Source organism: Pseudopodoces humilis, chromosome 6 (genome assembly GCF_049639895.1).
Source record: "Pseudopodoces humilis isolate 2021_Gansu_Grassland_sample_001 chromosome 6, ASM4963989v1, whole genome shotgun sequence".
Lineage (NCBI taxonomy): Eukaryota > Metazoa > Chordata > Aves > Passeriformes > Paridae > Pseudopodoces > Pseudopodoces humilis.
Window position 1 is genome coordinate 55,733,166 of NC_142205.1, and position 15,112 is coordinate 55,748,277.

Below are 15,112 nucleotides of genomic sequence, written 5' to 3' on the forward strand. Positions count from 1 at the left end.
CCCTCCTTGCTGGTGTCCATAGAGGGAGAAGCCTGAAGTAGCCCCACTTCGTCCCTCCTGATTAATCCTGGCTAGCTATGTCGAGGGGAGGGCAGGGAGGCTCTTCACGACCAAGATAAAGAACAAAGGGCTGCTTTTCCCTCCGGGATAACGTCGGATGTTTATTCAGGCTGGGATCCAGGAGGAAAAAGACACGGAGGAAACATTTCCCGGGTACTTTCAAACCTCGGGAGAGGGGCGGGGAGACATATAACACCAACCAATGGGATAACACTTCAGGGACAGGGAGGGGAAGGGAAAACCACGTCACAGCTGCAGGGAGGGTTTACAGAGAAACTAAGGAATGCCCAGGAATGTGCACTGCCACAGAAGCCCTTGCCAGGATGGCACTGGCAGATCCATGTGTTCCTTGGAATTCTAGCATTGGCTGATAGAGTTCTTTACTCATAATGCCTGTTGTGGTTTCCTTTCTTCAGCAGCTCTTTCATCTAGCATGAAGTGTTTAGGGTTAAAATAGCAGAATTTTCCAGTTTTGGGGGAGAACAAGGGAAAGAAACAGCTCCAGGCCAAATTGAATTAGGGCACAGGAACAGGGGAGGAGGGAGGAGGGTTTTCAGATGGTTCCTAAGGTGCCTCTGTTGGTACCCTGTTATATCAATGAGAGCAGAATCAGCAGCAGCCACTTGGTTGTTTTCAGGGCAGCAGCTGTTTGTGCTCCTGCTTTGAATGTTCTTAAGCCATCTTGGAGGGTGATAGCCCAGCCTTCCTCACTCCTCTGCTAGAACTGCTTTCTGAGCTGAGGTTTGCATGCAGCACAGGGGTCCCATCGAATCTAATTGTATCTTCTTTTCTTTCCCTTCTCATGTGCATCAATGGAAGTTTCCTGAAGGTGAGTTGATGTTTGACACTTGCTAATGGACTTTGATCTAGAATGTAATCATGACTTTTGTTCTTTTCCAAGAACCTCAAGCAGCAGGGCTTGAAAGTGCTTTTACTAAAAGGCAGAGGACAGGCTCAAGCTGCTAGCCAGTGTCTTAGAGAATGGATGCAATGTATGTGTGGTGGCCTCTATCAGTCACAGTGGAAAATCCCTGCCATAAGAGTTGAGGCTGAATACTTATGCAGAAGGAACTGGAATTTGGTGACGCTTCCTACACTTTTAATTGATTAGTGGTTGATTAGTATCACATGGAGAATGGAACTGCAGAAGTCATTGATGCCTGCATTTTCTGAGAGTTAAAAAGCAAGCAGCATTTCTTGACCCTCTGGCTGTTACAGACCAGGCCATTTCAAATTGATCTCTCTTGAACTTGGTCAAGATGTTGCCCACAAAAACTGGATTGGTTACTGGGTTTGGTGCAACAGGTCAATAGTTCTACACTTGGGAGAGACATTGATTGTTTCTTTCAGTGCTGCACTTTCAGTCTGGGTGCTCAGTACTATTTCACCTATCAGACACGCTCACTAGCAAAACTTCTATTATTTACAAATTTGAACAAAGAAATTAGTATTGATTGGTTACAAGTGACACCGTTATCTTCCTAATTAGTTTTCTGTCTTCTTTTGGTGAGACCAATTGTCTCACTTCTCCCTAGAATTAGTCCAATCAGTCCATTGCTCAGTCTCTCTCTTCTTTTGGGCTGGCCAGTTTCTTGAGCTGCTGCTCCTTGAGTCGGTGTTCGCAATCTCCCCCTGCAGGAATTACCTTTTACCAGTCAAAGCTGATTTCAGGAGAGTTGGGTTTCTTACTTGCTTCCTTATCTTGGGACTTGGGTTGGATGTCGTTTTGGCCCCTCAATTCTGCATTCTTTGTGTCCACTCTCAGTGGGCATCCTTCTCCTGAAGCTTTCTTAACCTTCCCCTGCCTCTGAGCTCCTTGAAGCATGCCAAGGCCTGAAACTTAACAAGGCAATTCTACCAACAAGGAATTTGTTTTTCTAACCCCTGGGCATCACTTAGAGCTTGTTTGTTAGTTGCTGTTGATTTCATGGATAAAATCTCCCTTCTGGTTGCTTTGGTTTGAGAATACATAAGGGTGAAATAGATCAATACAAAGAGCATCCTTCCTTAAGAAATCTTTTACATGTTCTACATTTTGCATCCCATAGAACTCCATTTTCAAATTACCTTAAGTCAGGAGGGACCTGATGACAATGTTTAAGGGGACACTGCTCCAAGTAATTTTGTAGTTTCCAGGGACTGTCCTTGAGAATCACCTTTTTAGCTGGGTGTAGAGTGAGCAAAGGAAATGTTTTGTGTTGCTCTGTAACAGAGTAGTTGTCGTACTGTATTAGGAACAACCAGAAGTACGATATGACTCTCTTAGTTGCTTTGTCCAAGAGAGCCAAGTTTATTATTCCAGATCTTCTTTTATAGATGTGTTCCAGAAGGTCTGAGAGGTAAAACCCTCATTGTTCATTAAACTTACATATCACTATCATTGTTTAATTGGAACAGCACCCCTTGACTGTTTCTTGCAAGGAAACAACAAGGATTCTAAACAGCACCTGCAAACATTGCTGTCCTTTACCAAGGACTCTTTGGATTTTTCATTATGCTTTCTCAGGCCAGAGTGAGAAGCTTTGTGTCACTTAGTTTCACACAGACTGCGTGTTCCTGCTTGCTTTTTGCATTTAGCATCCACAAGTAGTCCCAATGTCTGGAAAGGTTCAGCCTTACTCTTTGGGAAAGTAGTTTGTTTCAGGTTGTTTTTAACCCAGATGAACAGAGTCCATTTAAAATAGGAACCATTACTGACTATTTCTAGAACTCATTTGAAGGGCAGCTCCAGGGAGGAGAGAATAATAGATCTAACTTCTGAAAATTCATTTACAGTGCATGGAGAAGAACAGAGAAATGCTGCACTGAACAGCCAGGAACAGGTGGATGGCTCTGCTACTGGAAGTGGAGCTAATGACGCACCTGTGGCTGATGCAGCCCCTGCAGAACACGGACCAGAGGAGGATACTGAAAGTTCAGCGTACGTATGGCTCATGCCCTACCATACACAGAACTTTGTGCTTTTGTTTCTTTTCTCTGTAGGAATAAGTTCTATTGCTATGCCTGCTTTATCTCTGAAGCCTTCCCTACTCTACACATTTCCATACTTCTCCTGTGTTGCATGATGATCAAATGATACCATTTGCATTTTGGGAGAAAAAGGCAGCCCAAGGCAGATGCCACAGAACCTTAGGGATGAGAGTGGGGCTATGGCAAGGAAGGGCATTGGTCAAAGCCCATAGCTCAGGATTGCATTTGCTTTTTCTGACAAGATATAGTAGCCATCTTAGATATGGAAATACTTCCATTGCTAGCAATGAGGCTTGGCATCATGGGGCCAGCAGGCAGCAGCTGGGCAAATTCCAGCAGAAATTCCCTGCTGGAATGCTGCCAGCTGGCTTCCCTTTCTCCTGCAGCTGGAGCCATTCTTCCCAAGGTACACTTGCACACAGGCAGCTGTGCAGGTCCTGCTTTTATGGCCAGTGCTGGATGTCGCAAGCCCTGATTTCTTTGCTTCTGGCATGGAGATCTTGCAGTTCAAGTTGGCTGCCTGCACAGTAAGATCCCCATTCTGCAGAGAAACAGCAAAGTCCTGCTCTAGGAGCGTTCCAGCAGAATAAGAAAGAGGGAATGCATTAGGCTGATTAGATTAAACCAGGTGTCTGTGTCACTAGGGAGGACAAAGCACATGAGAATTATGATGGAAGGTTTTCTAAAGTGGTTTTTTGGGGGTGAAAGGGAAAGGCATAGGTTTTATTAAAGCTGGTGTGCTTTGAGCCTTTGGGAAAGGCAATGTAGGAAAGAAATGGAGTATGGAACTTTTAGGTGTCAGGTCTTAAACATGCCATCTCAAGGGCTTTCACTATTCTTAAGCATAATGCCTTTTGCCAATGAATTTGGACATGTTTAAGTTTTAGTTGTTCCCTCTGTAGGTGAACAAATCCCACCACTTGGTTCATATAGAAAAGGAATACATTGTCCCTTCAGTTCTCTGTTCCAGAATGGAACTGCTCTGAAAGAACTCAGTGCTGCAGCATTCAACATTGACCAAAGGCTCCTTCCTGGGGCTCGATCTTGCCAGAGCCATGTTACTCTGTAGCGTTAGAACTGGCTCCTGCAATGAATATTCCTGGCTGAATAGTTCCCAGAGGACAGCTGGATGCTGTCGTTCCAAAGCTGTTCCCGATGACCCACTGCTGCAAGTCCAAGTTTCCAAACACCAACTGGCCAGCGCTATAGACTGCTCTTACTTCAAATCCCAGAGCAGGGTGACTGATTGCACCTTTCTCTTAGTGAAAACCAGGATGCTCTTTCCCTCGAGGCAGGGAGAGCCCAAATCCTCATTAAATGCAGGAAAGAGAGAGTTAAAGACAGCAGGCTTCTTCAAAGGAAATGGGCCACGGCTAGTCAGTGCACTTGCATGATGAGCTGAGATTTTAGGTATCAATAACCATTGAAGTGTGGTGATATTAACAGCTGCATGTTCTTTCTGCTTCTGTTCCCTCTAGTGCAGAGCCAGGAGTTGTTATTAGCTGTCCAATTTGCATGGACTATTACTCAGAGGTAAGGATGCACCTCTTGTCATCCTTTGTGCTTTGTGGGAGAAGGAAGAAGCCAAAAGGGGAGTTGCACAAGTCAGCTGGCTGATGTGGGCAGCTGGCTGGAAGCACAGCCCTTGCTGGGAAGCTCCACAAATCCCTTCTTGCTGGTGAATGTAGAGGGAGGAGCCCTTGCCAGGATGGCACTGGCAGATCTGTGGGTCCCTCCTGGGTTCTAACTGATTCCAGATGCTCTCAAGTCTCATTTGCCTGCTGCCAATAGAGCAGCAAACTCCAATTCTTTCCTCCCAATACATGTGGTTGTTGTTTTCTTTCTTCCAGATTATGCAAAATGGACGACAGCTTGTGACAACTGTGTGTGGCCACGTGTTCTGCAGCGCGTGCCTCCCTGCTGCCCTGGAGACTACCGGCATGTGCCCAATGTGCGGCGTGCAACTCGATCCAGGGCTGTACTTTCCAATTTATTTATGAGTGCTTCTGCTGCTCAGGACAGTCTCAGGTGGACCTTGAAGAACAGGCGGTGTAGAGGCTTGCTTCTTTATGTATATAGTTTTTTTCTGTACATAGTTTCATTTTTTCTGCGTTCAGTTATAAATAAAGTTTTGATTGATTTAAATCTAGTCTGCCTGCTCTTCTGTGTTGGCCTGTGCTGATAGACAGAGATGTTGTTTAACAGGTGGAAATAAGGCTCTTGGTTTGAGCAGTCAGAAGCTCGTTCTTTTCATCACACCGTAGCCACTGATTTGGGGGAAATGTGCTAAAGCCATGGGCTTTGTAGTTCTTGTGGCCAATAAATAAGAATTGAATAATAATTGAATAGTAATTGTGGCAAATAAAGTGTGTGTTGTACAGGGAAAAGAAACGGGTACTGCTTGGGATGCAAGGCCTTGTACTTCTCAGGCCACAATCTGGTGGATGTTTAGGTGCAAATGTCATTGATAGTAAAAGGTTTTAAAATCACAGAAACTTTGGGGACTTAGAAAGAAAGTTAAGCTTGGCAAGGCCTGGGAAAAGTAGGCCCTGAGAAATGTTAGGTCTTGTGCTTGCTAAAGATCATGGGAAACTGCACTTGTGTAATCAATAGATGATAAATGATACAATTGTTGATGTGATTATTGTTTAAAGATGAGAAACAATGTTAGGGGGTCGAGAGGGGATCACGAGCAATCCATGCTTGGGTAAAAACAATGCTTAAAATAGAACAATGTAAGTTTAAGAATTAATATGTAAGTTTTAGAACAATAGTGTATAAAAACATATAAAAACTCCAAACCAAGTTGGGTCAGATTTGGGTATGTGTACCCCTGACAGCCAGAGCTCTTCAATAAAGCACCTCCATATAATCATTCCGTGATTATGTCTATTCCTGAACGCTAACATTTTGGTGACCCAGATGGGACCTCGGGAGTGCTGCTGAGCGAGCTCGCGACCCGATCACGCTCCAGCCGGCCCCGAGGGATTCTCAGGGAGCCCATCGGCAGCGGCCGTCTCTGCTGCTCACAACGTCCCCGGGGGAGAAAGGTGAGGTGCTTTACTTTGGTTTGGGTGCCTGCCAGTAAGATGCAGCAAAAGCTGTGCTTGGTTGGGCTAAAGGAATTCCTGTTGGTATTGCCCAGGCGCCGTCTGTCAGACGACTGCGAAAGCATCGCAAGTTTGGCATTTGTGGTGTATTGTAGTTGTAATATGGAGAAGGGCTTAAAGGGGTTTTGGGCAGCAATGCTCCCATACCAGGTACTTCTCCTTTGGGGTGCTTAATAGCACATTGGAAACAAGGTAACTTTGGGGAAGAATTACATAAGACTAAGTTAATTTTGGCAAGATGTCTCCACAGAAAAAGACCCCAGCGACCCCATCTCGTCTGTTGGTAGCTATAACCTCTTCTCTCTTTCTTTACTTTGTTTTCTTTATCTCTCCCTCTCTCTCCCTCTCCTCTATTGCATAACCCTTGTTGTTGGCACTAAAATAAAGGTGCATTGTTGTTGTTGTGATTTAAACTGAAATCCCTTTGTATCCTTTTTGCACTCTGAGATCAAATGAACCTCTCCCGACTCCTGCTTGCGTTAGCCAATCGTGACATTTAAACTGGAGTCACAGACAGGATTTCTGACAGACAGAAGGGGCTGAAAGTTTGTTGTGCAGTCTGTATTTGGGGAAGGATGTGTCGCTCCAGCCTGTCGTGGTTTTAAACCAATAACTAAAAAAATTACTTATTTCTTGCTGTGAGATATGGATTAGAACAAGAGCAAAACAGGCATAAAACTTAAAAGGGAAAAAAAAGAAAGTTTATTGACAAACTACAATAAGAACACCAGAATAAACTTCCAGAAAAACCTTTTCATCCCCTGTCTACCCACTATTCCCTTGTTCACATGACAAAAGAGACAAAACCTTTGGAACTTTGATGGTTAAAACAGTCCCAATTCTTGCTACAGTCTTTTCACCAGTCTTTATAGAGAAACAGAAGTTTCTTCCTGTTAATTTATGGAGTTTCTCACAAGAAAAACTATTTTTGTTATAGTTTTCCATTGCTCTAATGTTAGCTGCCCAGAGCTGCTGTTATTAGAGCCCACTCCTCCCATTTTCCACATCACTCTAAAGTGTGTATGGGCCATGAGTCTAGGGATGGGATTTTTAAGGATAAGTTATTCAAAGGCAAAAAAAAGTCTTCTTCATCTGTTTCTGTGAGCTTCACTAGGAAACAGTTTTCTCATTGCCTCTCAAGGCTTCAAATCTTCCAGCACTTCACTGTACCATAATTACTCTACTTTTTTACTCAAAATTTACACTTTGAACACTCTATTCCTCCCTATATACTGTCATGAATTAAAGGAGCGTTTTCAAGACCTTATTGTCCATTTCCATAGTTTTAACAGAAAGATATTTCAGCTTAATTAAAGCATCTTCTTAATTCTCTACCTTTTCTTTTCTTTCCTGTCACTAGTAGTTTATAAAGTCTCTTTTCATGTTGATCACTCTCTTTTCTCTGTCTGGATAAAAAGATTAATCCGCAAGTCTCATCTGGGAAATGAAAGAGTTAAAATCTTGCCCAGGCTGTTGTAGGTAGTTCTGTGGCCTCGGCCGGTGCAGGAGCTGGAGCCGTCTGCGATGGAAAGCTCCTCATGGCTGCCCTGGAGAGTGTAGGCGCCGCGCCCAGCCCGCTGCAGGCCCAGAGCCTCTCTCTCTTTCTTCACTCAGCAGTCTCCAGTGAATCCAGCCACAGCAAAAAACCTGCAGCCGAGCCAGAGATCGGCTCGGCCCGGCCTGGCCGGAGCCCGGAGAAAACCCCCTCCACAGGGCCCGCATCCCCCGGCCGGGAGACGCTGGGCCCAGCCCAGTCCCCGCCCGGCCGCATGGCCTGGGCAGGGAGCGGGAAGCCTGGGGCTCTGCCGCCCTTCCCAGCCAGGAAACAAAGAGAGCCAAGAGAGCTCTGGTTTTACACTTTAAGGTAGGGTTCACAAGTTGATCCCACTTTTCAATGGCCTAAACTGCTGTCAATTCTCAGCAATGACCGATAATTGGTCAGGAGAAAAGACGCCAGGCAGATCCCAGCAACTTAAACTTTCTTAAAGGTAAAGTAACTCCATGACACAGCCGCACCTAGCCCGACACTCCCAAAAGAGTGAGCGGGGTCTAGAAAGCAAGGGGGTGACTCAAATTTCCCACAAACTGCACACACCGAGGTGAAAAGCACCCCACACTCACTTGAGGGCTCTCTCTGCAGAATTTCACAGAAGTTATTAGTGCAAAAATGGAGGGGACTGTTGTTTTTTATTGCTGTGTGTTTGAATTTTGACTGCTTGGTGTAGCAAAGAGACAACCAGAATTTGAAACTGAAGGAGTGCCTCCCAAGCAGATTTGGTCTTTTCACCCATACAGGGAAGCGAAAAGCTCTGTGTGTGTGTGTCATTTAAGTTTATACCTCCCTGTAGTGGTTTTCACTTTGTAAAAATGTCTGAAAACGGCAGTGCAGAACTTAAAGATGCATTTTATGCTCTGTTAGCAAAACATAATGCCAGACCTTGCCCGGGAGGGGAAGAATGGGCGCTTAATAATTGGTTTAATTTGGAAAATGTGATTGATAGAGTATGTTCATTACAACATGAAACAAAATTTAAAGTGGGCAAAAATAAAACTCTGCTCAGTTTTGGGAGCTTGTTTTACAGCAGCTATAGAAACTTGCTGTGATAGATTAGCATTTAAGAAAACAAAGAGAAACACCTAAAGAAGTTAAAACTGCTGGAGGCTGGTGGGAGTTTTTGTCCCGGCCAACAACTGGCCATTTCTAAGAATTGACAGCAGTTTTGACCATTGAAAAGTGAGATCAACCTGTGAACACCACCTTAAGACCTAAGCCTGAGAATTTCTTTGTCTCTTTGTTCCCTGGCTGTGAAAGGTAACAGAGCTTTAGCCGACCTCCTGCTCCCCTACCCAGGTCATGCGGCCCTGTGGGGCAGGGGCTGGGCTGGGCCTGCCGCGGCTCCTGGCCGGGAGATGGGGCCTGCGGGGCTTCTCCCGGGCTCTGGCCGGGCCAGGCCGGTCCCTGGCTCGGCTGCAGTTTTTGCTGTGACTGAATTCACCAGAGACTGTCAAGTAAGGAAAGCAAAAAGCTCTTGACCTGCGGTGTGCTGAGACAGTGACCACACTCTCCAGAGCAGCCATGAAGAATCTTCCACTGCAGACAGCTCCAGCCACTGCTCCGGCAGAGATCACAGAACCATCTACAAAGCCTGGGCAAGATTTCAACGCTTTCATTACCCAGATGAGACTTGCAGATTAATCCTTTTTTTCCAGAGAGAGAAAGAGAGAGTAAGCAGCATGTAAAGAGACTTTATAAACTATCAGAGACAGTAAAGAAAGGAATTAAGCTTCAGAAGAGGTAGAGAATAAGGAGATGCTTTAATAAGCTGAAATATTTTTCTGTTAAAGCTATGGAGATAGACAAGAATGTTCTGAAAAAACTCCTTTAATTCATGACAGAGTATATTGGGAGGAGTAGAGTGTTCAAAGTGTGGATTTTGAACAAAAGGTGGAGTAATTGTGATACAGTGAGGTGCTGGAACAGAGGGAGAGAAGTAATAGTTCAAGATTGGTAGCTTTGTAGAGGCAAAGAGAAAACTTCTCTTTCCAGTGAAGCTTACAGAGACAAATAAAGAGAACTTTTACTTTTGAATAACTCATCCTTAAAGATGACATCCCTAGACTCATTTGACCAATGACACACCTCAGAGTGATGGGAAATGGGAGGAGACAATTGATGGCAGATTTTTCCAGGCAGCTGGCATCAGAGAAATAGAAAGCTGTAACAGAAATAGTTTTCTTGTGAAAAACTTCATAGATTAGCAGAAGAAGACTCCTGTTTCTCTACAAAGACTGATGGAAAAACTGTAGCAAGAATTGGGACTGTTGTAAACACAAAAACTTTTTTTCGTCTTTATGCTGTCATGTGAACAAGAGAAGAGTTGGGTAGTGGGGGAAAAAAGGGTTTTCTGGAAGTTTTATTCTGGTTTTCTTATTCTCGTAGTTTTGTTAATAAACTTTCTTTATTCCTTTTAAGTTTTAACCCTGTTTTGCTCTTGTTCTAATCCACATCTCACAGCAAGAAATAAGTAAGTTTTCTAGTGATTTTTTTAGTTGCTGCTTTAAAGACACAACATTTATTTGGTGCGTTGGGCAGCAAACAAAATTAGCAATTCTAAACCACTACACTGCTGATGGGAATATGACATCAATCAGGTGCAGGAAATAGAGCATGGAGCACAGGAAGAGCAAAAGGATTTGACTACAAGTTGGTTGGGCAAAATCTTCAAAGGCTTAGGGTGGAATGTGAGTTCATGGATTAAATCTATCATTGAGAGTGTGATAATCTTACTAATTGTATTCTTAGCAATTTGGTTCGTTTACAGCATGTTGAAAGGAGAAATACAGAAGAAGACGTCCTGGAACCAGAAAATAATAAAGGCACTGACACGAGATCCACAGCCACCAACTTCTGGTTCTCCAGTTCGTGACAACGTTTCCAGGACAACATTTACATCAATCAAGGATTCGAAGAACATCAAGTATAAACTCAGAAACAAAGGACTGTGTCAAGTGAAACCATTTCCACTTATAGTGAAGTGAAAATGCTTTCAAAGGCGGGAATGATAGAAAAAGGTTTGAAAATCATAGAAAATTTTGGGGACTTAGAAAGAAAGTTAATCTTGGCAAGCCCTGGGAAAAGTAGGCCCTGAGAAATGTTAGGCCTTGTGCTTGCTAAAGATCATGGGAAACTGCACTTGTGTGATCAATAGATGATAAATGATACAATTGTTAGATGTGATTATTGTTTAAAGAACATGAGAAACAATGTTAGGGGGTTGAGAGGGGATCACGAGCAATCCATGCTTGGGTAAAAACAATGCATACAATAGAACAATGTAAGTTTAAGAATTAATATGTAAGTTATAGAACGATAGAGTATAAAAACATGTTTAACTCCAAACCAAGTCGGGTCAGATTTGGGTATGTGTACCCCTGACAGCCAGAGCTCTTCAATAAAGCACCTTCATATAATCATTCTGTGATTATGTGTGTTCCTGAACGCTAACATCATGATTTCAGTGCTCAGAAGATGGAGAGAGGAGCAGGTTGTGCACACACCCAAAGAAAGCAATTTTCTTGGAGAATAACTGGGATGTTAACAAACTGCTGCATTTAGTGTTGCAAGGTTTCATTCGAGTTAGAATCTGGAGGCTTTTGAAGGAATGTGCGTTTGAATGGATGAAGTTGGTTCCTGACTTGGAGCTGTTAGCAGTACACTGTGTTGTAGCTCCATTTCCTTCAATTACAGCAGTTTAATCCAAAGTTACATTGAAGAGAAATGCAATTGTCCAGAGTTATAATAACTGGACATAAGAGAGGAGAGAAAATGCCTTGTGTTATATAAAAGTAAAAAAGAGGCAAAGGCAGATCTCAGGTCAACAATGCAATAGGAAATTTGTTGTGCCATGAAACAGAAAACTCAGATGACCAAACTGAACTAAGTCCTCTAGGTGTTAAAATTTGGTTATCTGCGTGGACATGCATCCTTAATTTGGGTTTTTCATTTTTTGTCTTGATTGTGTTATTTGCCTGCATCCTCAGTCATACTTCAAGATGTCTTAGTATTGCCATGTTTAGGCAGAGGTAGTAATAAACAAGGTTCATTGTAGCCGTTACTTCTGATTTGATCTTCATAAAAACACCTAAAACATTAGTATTAGCCTGATAAAGTGATCTTTTGATTTTTCCTATTCGTGAAAACAACATGAGTAGTCAAAAGTACTCCAAGATAACACTTCCACAGACACACATAAAATGATGTACTCATAGGGTGGCCATAAAGTTTAGACCAATGTTTTCTGTTTCTCATTATTGCTAGACTTTGAACTTCTTGGTGGATGCAATGACAGTAAGCAGAAATGTCTTTTTAAATAGCTATATTTGTAGGTGACATGCTATGCTAGGTATTTTCATTGAAAATATCATTAAAGAAAGCATTTATGGTCAAGTAAATTTGATCTTAATTAACCTGCAATGAAATGGCACTCAACTGATTTTATAAGAAGTTGAAACCGATGGTGGTTTGTCTCAACAGCATCAGCTGAGGCAATTTTCTTTTAAAATTTTGGTGTTTTAAAATTTGGTTTTGATCTTGGTGCATAGTTGTCAGCAGAAGGAAAAGCACATTTTCAGCTCATTCCATCAGTGATCTGGAGGCATAGAAGAATTTGGGTTTTTTTGACCTTCAGAAGCCCAGAACAGAGAGACAGCATATTTGCACTGTCCATTTCTCCTATTCAGTGCTTTGGGACCCATACAAGGAGCTTAATTATTCATATATTAAGTGTAGATTTGGAATTGCTTTAGCATCTTAATATTTTTATCTAAAGCATTGAATCTCTTTCATGGTTTTTTCAAACAATGGAAGAGTCATCCCCACCCATTCTCCAACACTTGATACCTAATTACCCAAAAGGATGAATTGTAGTAAGTGAGAAATTTTTGTAAGAAATGAGGCTCCTCGTGTAGAGCACGAGCTGAACATATCCTTGTGTTCATATCCACAGCACTGGATCAATTTCCACCGTTCTCCCCACACCAGAGGGCACCCAACCAAAGGGACCAGGGGCTGAGGAGCATTCCTGCATCTGGCAGGGCTCAGATGGGTTCCCTGGTGCCCTCAGGAGCCCCAGCCCATCCCTCTCAACACAGGTCCCGTGGCAGAGTGGCTAGAAGGAAAACTGGTTATTAATTCTGCTTTTTTTGCTGTGGCACCTTGGAGAGCAGAGCAGGGCCTCAGGAGGGAGGTGCTGTCCCTGGGAGCAGAGCAAAGCTCCTCAGGCCTGTTGGGAAATTCTAGTAGAGGAGTAGTTCAACACCTGACAATGTCAAGATTTCAGAGACTTGAAATCAGGATCTGAATGGTTAGATAGTTTCAACAGTTTGAGAAAAACAAAAACTCCAACAAACTTGGATCGTGTTTTAATTGCTATTTACTCGGGATCAAGTTAAAGCAGTCCCATAAGATTTAAACCAGCCAGAGACCAATAAAGCTAGAGGAGGAGGGTTAAGGAAGGGTTTAAATTTCTTTTTGTTTTGGGGAGGTGTGGTTTGCTGGGGGTTCTTTGGGCACAGGAAGGCTCCAGTGATGCTCAGGTGCCTGAGGCTGAAGGCGGTGGGAGGCACAGCTGTGCCCGTGAGGCCGCGTGTGCGGAGCTGTGTCCAGCTGGGCCCAGCAGGAGCGGGATGTGCCTGTGGAGCAGGGCTGGAGGCGGCCCTGGGCATGTGTGGAGGCCTGGGGCAGCTGTCCCGTGCAGCCAGGCTGGGAGAGCCGGGGCTGTGCAGCCGGGAGAGGAGCAGGGGCTGGGGAGGCCTGACTGTGGCCTTCCAGTGCCCAGAGGGGGCAGAGAACCATGGGGGAAGGGGAAGGTTGGGATCAGATGTTTGCAAGAGCTAGGAGGGTGCTGAGCCAGTGCAACAGGCTGCCCAGAGAAGCTGTGGATGCCCTGTCCCTGCAAGGTTCCAGGCCAGGCAGGACAGGGCCCTGAGCACCCTGATGGAGCGGGTGACAGCAGAACCAGGCCATGGCTGCGGTGCCTCCATGGCCTTCTGGAACTCCATGGGTGAGCAAAGCGCAGCCCCGTTACCTGGGCATGGAATGTTGGCACCGGTTGCCAGGGGCACTCCTGCTCCCAAGGTTCTGTTGACACGGAGTTTCTTGAGCCAGTTGACGGATTCTCTGCTGCGCAGCAGACGTGGAGCATCCGTCTTCTCCATCCCGGCTGCATACAGAGAGCCGTGTGCTGAATTTGCCAGCCAAACTCTGCAGTGACTGTACAGGTGAGTGCAGAAAACTCCTGAAAAGCTGACTGTCATGCTGAGGGGCTGGTCTGGGCTGCAGCATGGGCTGCAGGTGGGCTCAAGTGCCAGAGTCACGGACTTCCCATCTAGCTTTGAACAGGAACTGAAGACTTGGCAATGGGAGTCTTGGGGCATGGGGGTATTCAAGAAAATTGGCATTCCAAATAGATGATCTCTCCTGTACTTTTCTGATAGGTTTGGAACAGCAGGTTTCTGACACTCCAAAAAATCTGCAGTGGGCTACCCAAAGGAACCGAAGGGATTGATCCCATCCCTGAGGTTCCTTTTTTGGTGTTGGTCCCACTTCCTTTGCCACTGCTTTTAGATCAAAAAACACCATGAGCTCCGTAAGTACATTGCTACTCAATGCTGATCTGAATCTTGAAACATTTTATGGGGTACTTCTAGGAAGTATTTCAAGAGTTTGTAGCAAAAGGACAAGAATGGAAACCTTTGAAAACTTTATATAACATGGTGTTCTGGAATCCTGAAAGTTCTGGATCTCTGTGGGTGTTAGCAGTAATTCAAAATTGCTTACAGTGTGAGCAGCAGCCTGCTAGAATTGGGAACTGGTCTCATTTTCAAGCCATTGGGACAGGCTCTTTCTTGGTGAGGCAGCTTGTTGGAGTTCAGGGGTGATGTCTTTGCTCTGAGGAGATGCACTTAGGTGGGAATGGCCCATAGCACCATTGGATGCATATTGCAGCCTTTGCAGGAGTGTTTTGTGTATCCTTGTGTGCTGTCATTGGTGTGGCAAAAACCAAGTGCCATGTTCATATTAGTGCCACAGAAAATGCTAAGGCTTTGTTCTCTCTCAGGGTCAGCGAAAGCGCCCTGGAGAGGCGCTGGATTCCACTCCAGCCCAGAAACGGAGCAGGCTGCTGCCCTCCAGAGCTGGTGGAACCTTGCAGACAGAGCCAATAGAGCCTGGTAAGAACAGAAACTGCTTCTGGAGGCTTGGAGTTCATTTGAATGTGTGCTTTTGCCACTTCCTAGGCCCTTTCCTGGGGAGGAATGGAACCTTGGGCTTGAGGAAGCACCTGGGATGGCATCCCTAAACAACCAGCCCACTGACAGCTGTTTTGTTTTGTTACTGGACTCTGTCCATTGGCCTCTAGTGGGAGAGGAGCTGTGTAGCCAAGGCCCCAAGTGCTGCTCAAACACCTGAATGT

General features: G+C 44.6%; 1 protein-coding gene across 1 annotated transcript; it reads left to right on the plus strand.

Moving 5' to 3' along the window:
- The first annotated feature begins 639 nt into the window (after positions 1–639).
- LOC148184191 (E3 ubiquitin-protein ligase RNF4-like) lies at positions 640–5,132 on the plus strand. Its single transcript, XM_088057113.1, has 4 exons — positions 640–889; positions 2,836–2,980; positions 4,509–4,563; positions 4,881–5,132. The coding sequence occupies exons 1-4, from the start codon at positions 808–810 to the stop codon at positions 5,028–5,030; spliced, it is 432 nt and encodes a 143-aa protein (XP_087913239.1). The 5' UTR covers positions 640–807; the 3' UTR covers positions 5,031–5,132.
- Positions 5,133–15,112: the final 9,980 nt, after the last annotated feature.